The sequence below is a fragment of the Rhopalosiphum padi genome, chromosome 3, assembly GCF_020882245.1.
Source record: "Rhopalosiphum padi isolate XX-2018 chromosome 3, ASM2088224v1, whole genome shotgun sequence".
Lineage (NCBI taxonomy): Eukaryota > Metazoa > Arthropoda > Insecta > Hemiptera > Aphididae > Rhopalosiphum > Rhopalosiphum padi.
This window is the reverse complement of record NC_083599.1, coordinates 28,318,435-28,326,613: the sequence shown is the minus strand read 5'-3', so window position 1 is coordinate 28,326,613 and position 8,179 is coordinate 28,318,435. Positions and strand designations below refer to the sequence as shown.

The following is an 8,179-nucleotide window of genomic DNA, read 5'->3' as shown; positions in this document are numbered from 1 at the left end:
GATCGAGATTGATTGATGAATGAGGATAGTTGTTCAGTATGTACACGCGTATTTAATTGCATAATATTTAATATTATAATATTCTTGAAATAATGAAACATTTTCATAAATAATTACCTATTTTAGCGATAATGGGAAGTGCAAAGTACAATATTAATAAAAATCGTTCCTCAAATATTATAATATCGCGTATGCGTTGGCAACACCGTAAATGCAGCCGTGTGTGATGGTCGACGACGGAAGTTCCCTCGAGATATCGTATAATCATAATACACAATAGAGTGGGCGTATTGGCATTTGGCGTACGCCGCCGTCACCGCCGCGGACGACACTCTTATCATTGTACATTTGTACACACTAAGCGCAGAGAGTGCGTTCGAAGTTCTAATGAGACAGAAAATAATATTATAAATCACAATATCATAGGTACTTATTATCCTACTTTCGACTTCATTAATGTTTATTATTTAGTACCGTTATTCGCGTTTTACGGCCACCGGGAAGGAGACACTAGACAACATTGTAATCATTACGTTTGATGTTTAGTCGATTGTTGTCCGCAGGCCCATAGACGAAAATTGCCATATTGTACGCACGCGCGCTCGACATTAGTGCATTAAATGCGTTTGCCGATATCTGATCTTTGCTCGACGTCCGGACGGTGACTCAAGTGACAACAACTAAATCATCGTCGGCGTAAGGCGCTTTCGATTACTCGCACATCTTGATTTTATTCCTCGTCGAACGTCCGACTCGACTTGCAAAAACCTACGAAACGGACCTATCACTCGACGTCCGTGTTCACAATGCTTGTAAGTACCCTACTTCCTCGAATCTATGTGTTTTATAAACTAGGTAGTACTATCAGCCCGTAATTAGCTTTTGATTGACTGCCATCACACTGTCGACACAGGACACATTTACAATGTGTACGGTCGACGAATTGAAACTGCTTATCACTAGTCTAAACACACATGATGCTTATTATTTTTAAGTCCAGTTTTCCATTCATGATTTAACTGTTTTTCTACAACGTATTAAGTATACAATTTTTTTATTTTTCTAGTCTGACGAGTTTGACGTGGAAGAAAACAATTCCCAGAGTGACATATTAAATGAAGTAATTGTTCTGTTTTATCATGAATATCATTTGTTCGGCTTATTTTAATATCTACAATTTGTTTTGTATAATAGGGGAGCAATTCTGAGAATGTCGATTTAAGTGATAATTCTCTTCAAGTAGTTATTTCTGACGCTCTCAGTGAAAAGGACAGAGTCAAATTCACTGTTTTGTCTAAGGTGAGAATTATAGCATTGTAACAAAATGTAATAAAAACAACTATAATAATTTAATATTTATGGTTTAGACAACATTGCCAGATTTTCAAAGATCAGAATTTTCAGTTGTACGTCAGCATGAAGAATTTATCTGGTTACATGATCAGTTTGAAGAAAATGAAGATTATGCTGGGTTTATTGTTAGTATGGAAATTTATGTAAATTAATTCATTAACTAGAATTACAGTATTGACAAAATGGTAATACTAATAAGTAGTGCCTAATAAATTGTCTAAAAATATTTTTAAACAGAATTATTTATTTAATTATAAATTATTTCAGTTTCTTATCGTATAAAAACTTATCAAATTTTTATAAATTAAAATCAGATATGTATAAACTACCATTCATCAAGTTACTTGAGTATCATTTAAAAACCAATACAATAAGTATTACATGTATTAATAATAAATTAAACTCATTTTTTTCCGATGAAATTTAATATTAAGACCATCAGTATAAAATATTTTATATCAGGATATTAATTATTAACGCAAATGTTTTTTTAATTTCATTAAAATTCACCCTTATAAATAATTATTTAAGAAAATTACAAAAGAAGTGGCCTATATTTTATGTATCTGCTCTAACTCAATTATACTATATAAAAATAAATGTGGTGCTATTAACAAACAGCTAACTCGCACAAGTAATTAAATGCATAAAAGTAAAACTTAAATTGATGTACAAAATATTTAATATTTTCCGAGATATTTTTTTAATAGATATTCTTGTTAATTATGTATAAATAGTGCTATCTGTATTTGAAAAATTAAATATAACTTGTGTACCATAAGTATAAATTAAAAAAATATAAACAATCTATAAATAGTACACATGTAACTTATTCAGCCAATAACCAAGTCCGCATCATGTTTTTACATAGTCATTTTTACCAACAATTTTACAAATATATTTTGTTCATTTTTATTTTCATTATTTTTTTTAGTATATTTATATTTATATTAATTATTAAACAAAATTTTTCATTTTTTACTAATAAGTGATATTTGTAATTTTTAGATTCCACCTGCTCCCCCACGTCCAGATTTTGATTCTTCAAGAGAAAAGTTACAAAAATTAGGAGAAGGTGAAGGTACAATGACCAAAGAAGAGTTTTTGAAAATGAAAAAAGAATTAGAAGCGTATGGCAATACAATTATTTTATCATTTTTCTACATTGGCAAATTAAATTTAAGCCTTCAATCTTTTTTTTTTTTCAGTGAGTACTTAGCCACATTTAAAAAGACTGTTGCAATGCACGAAATGTTCCTTTCAAGATTAGCTCAGCACCCTGTGTTTCGTTATGATACAAATTTCCGAGTATTTTTAGAATACGATCAAGACCTTGCTGTTCGTACGAAAAATAAAAAAGAACTTTTTGAGGTGAGTATTTTAGTTTTTAAATTATTTTTGTTAGATTTTATATCACTTGTATTCTATTTGTTTTAAGGAAATTATGAAATCTCTGTCAAAGACCACAGACGAATACCTTCTTTCTGCAACTGTAAGAGATGTCAATGATTTTTTTGAACAAGAAAAAAACTTCCTCATAGATTATTATGGCCATTTAAAAGATGCTACTATGAAGTCAGATAAAATGGTAAACAAGCATAAAGGTTAGTTTTTTGTTGATTAATGTACTAATAATTTAATTTTAATACTATATTTGTATTAATAAATTATATTAAGAGTTGTGGCAAGTTTAATACATTTATAATTTATACTAAAGTAACCTAATCCATACCAAGGAAATATTGTATTTGTTATTTTTGTTAATGTGAAATCAATATTTCTTAAGAAAATGTCATATCTGTATGTGTTATCTCCGTCTTATTGACGCAAAGCATAACAATGTTTATAACAGTTATAATTTTGTGTAATGGGCATTTTTAAATGTTAATTACTCGTAACGCGCTTGAAAATTAAAATAATATTTTATCATATTATGATAAAAAATAAGATGGCACAGATAATTATTTTTCTTCTAGTTTAATAATAGGTTTATGTTCCTACTAAATGATTTATCTAACAACCCTAGATTGCAACTACATGTCAGTATGACATCTTTCTAAATGATTTTCTCTTGATACACATATATTGTATAATATATAGTATTCATTGTAAAATTTTACTTTTAAATGCTGTTTGTTGAATACTGTATTAGTCATTCATAAAATAGAGTATTAATAGCATTGTGATAAAAAACAATTTCATACACAAAAATATATTATGTATTTTAAGAAAATATATAAAAATTTTAATTGAATTTTGAACAGATGTTGCTGACTGTTATATCAAGATTTCATCATGTTTAGTTCAGTTATCAACTTTTGATCATAGAGAACTTGATTGGTTCTTGAACCGATTTTCTGAAACATTGGAAAAACTACGAGTAAGTTATGTTATTTATTTATAATATATTTTACTATATTTATATATGGATTTAGTTTATTATTTTGTTCAAATATATGAACAAAAAACAATAAGTACTTGTTAATAATTACTCTTTTATTGTATTTATATGTAGAAAGTTGAAGGGAGAGTAGCATCTGATGAAGACCTCAAACTTTCAGATACATTACGTTACTATGTAGGAGATTCATTTGCTGCAAAACGATTATTATATAGGCGATTACGTTGTTTAGCCAACTACGAAACAGCTAATCGAAATCTAGAAAAAGCTAGGGCAAAAAATAAAGATGTCCATGCAGTAAGTAATATTTTACTTTGTACAAATATGAATAAACTTGATATATTATATAATTTTTATTTCGTTAACTTGTTTAACGAGGCTCAAGAAGTTTATGATGTAAGTACCCATTAGTATGATGTATAATGGCATAACATACTCATAGCAGTATGCTAAGATTTGCCAATTGTTGTGATAATTATCTTTTTAGAAATGTATAGTTAATACCTATGCAAATATACTTCGAATTTTTTTAAATATCGATTGCATTTAAAATAATATATTACTTTTGTAAATGTTAAAATTATTAATAAAAGAGTAGTTTGCATGTTAATAAGTAAAATAGTTAATGTTTAAATTTTATTTATATATCTTAATCTGTCGTTTATGTTAAACGATAACTAATATTGTTAGGAGTAATAGTGTTTCTGACCAAACCAAACATTTAGTTTTTTGTAAATGGGTATTTATATATTTTTTTAACTTGTAACTAGCTTTGTTATAAGTGAATTTCATTGTATTGAGATTATTGGATGCTGAATTACAAAGTTGTTTTTATATTATAATCTATTCTAGCTTCATTTTTTTTTTTATAATTTTTGACAGTTTCATAGTTGAAACATTAAAGATTTGTATTTTGTATTTATTTTTCTTTAGTAGACATAATGTCAATTAGAAATTGTCAGCAAAATATTATGTATTACTTAGATAAACTATGAATTATTATTTTATGAATAGATTCTCTACAGAAAAATTAATATTTTGTTTACTCATGAATAATATTTTTTAGGCTGAGGCAACACAACAGTTATCATGTGAAAAATTTGAAGTCATGTCTGATAAAGGAAAAGAAGGTTAGTACTTTATTTTATTTAATATAAAATGCAACATAGCTTTGTCCATTATATATTCATATTTTTAGTTATCAACATTTTAATATATAATTTGATTATTTTAGAATTGATTGATTTTAAAGCAAGAAGAGTGTCCACTTTCAATAAAAACTTATTGGAACTTGCTGAGTGGGAAATAAAACACGCGCAGGTACATTTTTTTTTAATTTAATTTTGGTATCAATATGTCTGTGTGATTTTCGAAAATATTTAACTAATTTAATAAATTTAAATAAATCTTTATTTACATTAATCATATATGTTCGGTGCTATAAAGCTAAATTAAAAAAAAAAATAGTTTTAAAATTAAATGGAAACAAAAGAACCCTATACTATCTTTTAGTGTATTTTAGTACAAAATATAAAAGGCCTATAATGTTTTTGTTAATTTTATTTTAGACATTTTACTTATTTTAAACATATTATATGGCAAATTCATAATATATTTGTTATTCATTTTTTTAGCATCAAATAGACATTCTAAAAACTAGCCTTGAAATGATAAATAGCGAAGAAAAGAAGTCAACACTTAACGTCGAGGTAATTTCATAATCAATTTTATGAGTTCTCACAGCAAATGTGTACTGTTATTTTATGGCTGATTTAAATATACCTATATACAGTGGAACGTCGATTATTCGGTTTGTCAATTATTTGTATCAAGATATATGCATCAGAGTATACTTAATTTATATTATGTTATTTTTTCAGTCAATTTACAAAAATAATTTATTTGAAATACATTACCTACATAACTTAATGTATTTTCAAAAATAACACTATATATTATATTTAATTATTAGAGATAAAAATTTGATGACTTTTCATTATATTTTTCTATAATTACTTTTATCATGATTCCATTGAATGATTCCAAATATTAAATTCTTATTATTTTTATTTTATCCATTCATTTTTACATATATGATGAAAATGTTGAACATTAAAGTGTAAAAACATATTATGTTTATTTTGTACATTTAAACATAGGTGGTTTGATACTTGCTTTGTACATTTATACAATTTTATTTAAGCTTATCTCATAAAGTATTTTTAATTTTTTTTAAGTCATCAATATCATATCTCTATTAATCATTTATATATATAGTTGTATTTACAACAATATATATTATAAATGTATGACAAATGTATAAATAAAATTTATAAATTTAATATACATATGTACATCTGTAGTCATGTAATATTCTTGTAAATTGATTATCCATTTCCCACTTGGTCCTAATTATTCCAAATAATCAACGCTCTACTGTATATGATAGTTCTGTCAGAACTTAGTACAATTTATATAACTATCAATTGTTAAAATTAAAACAGCCTTAATCATTATAATCTCTATGTATCCATCATTTTTTGTATTACTAAAATATTTATTGATTATTAAAATTTTGAAAATTATATAAAAAATATTATTTATAGCTTATAATTTATTTAAATATATACATTTATACTTTTTATTTTATACTAGGAAATTAATCATTCCTTAAAGTGATTATATTATTTTGTATTATTATTTATTAGTATCCACATTTATTATCTTTATATTTTTGAAAACAGTTTTTACCAACATTAGCTCAGTTAATATGGATATCATATAATTAATGTTATATATATATTATATATATATATATCATTAATATTTATCCTAACACATTTTGTTACTGCTATTTATAACATTTGTGAAACTTTAAAATTCTGTCATTGTATGACAAATTTTAATTTTTCTTATTTTAAGTTAAAGGCAAAATTAATTAGTTTTCAATTGATTTAATGTATTTATGATAATACATGTCACTTATAATTATTTTATCAAAACATGGTAATATGTACAATGTTTAATATCAATTTTACAGTACAATAATATTGTGTTACTATGACAAATGAAAATGAAAATGTTTTTATTCAGTCAAACTGCCTTTCTCTTATACTAAATCAATCAATCGACTGTTGTATAATTTACATTTGTGCATTTAGCGTACCATTATCTTTCACTTGTTATGTTTTGTGTTGTTGTTTGCATACATGTAGTTGGCACGACGTTATCACGGGAGCAATTGTTTTAATTTATTTATGTCTATGAATTTAAATAACTTATTTGTGAGTTTCAATTGAATGAAACATATTGGCATTGTGTAATTAAATTAACTAAGTCATTACAATTTTATATACATTATTTACTCAAAAGTATCAGCTAATGACGTACAAATGTTTTGGATAATCTATTATGTAACAAAATAAAACTGGGTTATAAAACAAATAGATGGATATAACATTAAGTTAATAACGTTTATGGGTTTTATTTATCCTTTTTTTATTTCTTATCTTGCTTTGAATACTTTTAAAATGTGTGGAATTACAAATTTGAAAATCGACAGTTTTATAAATTTATATTTTAAAATAATATGCATTTTAATTATTGAAATATATTTGTTTTGTATTTCAAGATATTTACCTTTGTCAAAGTCTTGTTGATGTTGGTAATAACAATTATTATAAAGTCAATCTATAGTTGTGGATATAGATGTTTTTACAAGAACTAACATGCAAAATGTATTAGCTTTTATGGCAAATATCAATTTATTTTTATCAATGAAGGTATATTTTGGTGATTCATTGCCCGACCATAATATATTCTGAGTGGCCCATAGGTTTCTAAGTTGGATAAATTAAACCTACTCTTTCAAATGCTTAAATCAAAAAACATACAGTGATCTAAGATTCAGTAACAATTATTTCACCTGAATCCCATCAGATCCTTTACCAAATAAGAATATTGAAAACTGCAATATATTAAAAAAAAATACAATTTATTTAGGAATAATTAATAAGAAGGTGCCTTCCATCTCTCTGTTAAATATTGCAAAATCATTAATAAAAAAAAAACATATCAATAAAATATGTAGATACAAAGTATATATTATGTAAAAAAAAAAAAATATTTAAATAATTATTACGACACTAAAAAACAACTACAATATTATTCACATTCTAGTTTTAAGTTTTTTTTGAAAAATTCTAATTTGATCATAATGATTTCCTGATACACAAAGTAGTTGATCGGAAGTTTGGAAGAGGTATAACATACAGTCATACAGGTGTTAGGTGTACTCAAATACTTTGCATGTTAATTATATTATTATCTAATTAAAAAAATAAAAGGGATTTTCTAAAAAAAACTATAAAACTTGACAAACATTTTTCTCTTATTTCAAGACTCAATTGGAATTCATATAAACCA

General features: G+C 25.2%; 1 protein-coding gene across 6 annotated transcripts; it reads left to right on the top strand.

Annotated features, from left to right (window-relative positions):
- Nucleotides 1-278: 278 nt before the first annotated feature.
- Nucleotides 279-7,225, top strand: LOC132926479 (sorting nexin-6). Of its 6 annotated transcripts, none has more exons than XM_060990842.1 (14): nucleotides 279-426; nucleotides 547-812; nucleotides 1,067-1,120; nucleotides 1,195-1,299; nucleotides 1,368-1,478; nucleotides 2,362-2,483; nucleotides 2,562-2,724; nucleotides 2,792-2,957; nucleotides 3,618-3,733; nucleotides 3,869-4,150; nucleotides 4,821-4,884; nucleotides 4,989-5,074; nucleotides 5,389-5,463; nucleotides 6,970-7,225. In XM_060990842.1, exons 2-14 carry the CDS (start codon nucleotides 807-809, stop codon nucleotides 7,051-7,053), a joined length of 1,434 nt encoding a protein of 477 aa, XP_060846825.1. In that variant the 5' UTR covers nucleotides 279-426; nucleotides 547-806; the 3' UTR covers nucleotides 7,054-7,225. The 6 variants fall into 6 exon arrangements, with proteins under 6 accessions (XP_060846825.1, XP_060846826.1, XP_060846824.1 ...); XM_060990843.1 differs by having other exon boundaries at nucleotides 280-426; nucleotides 564-812; XM_060990845.1 differs by having other exon boundaries at nucleotides 302-812; nucleotides 3,869-4,051; nucleotides 4,133-4,150.
- Nucleotides 7,226-8,179: the final 954 nt, after the last annotated feature.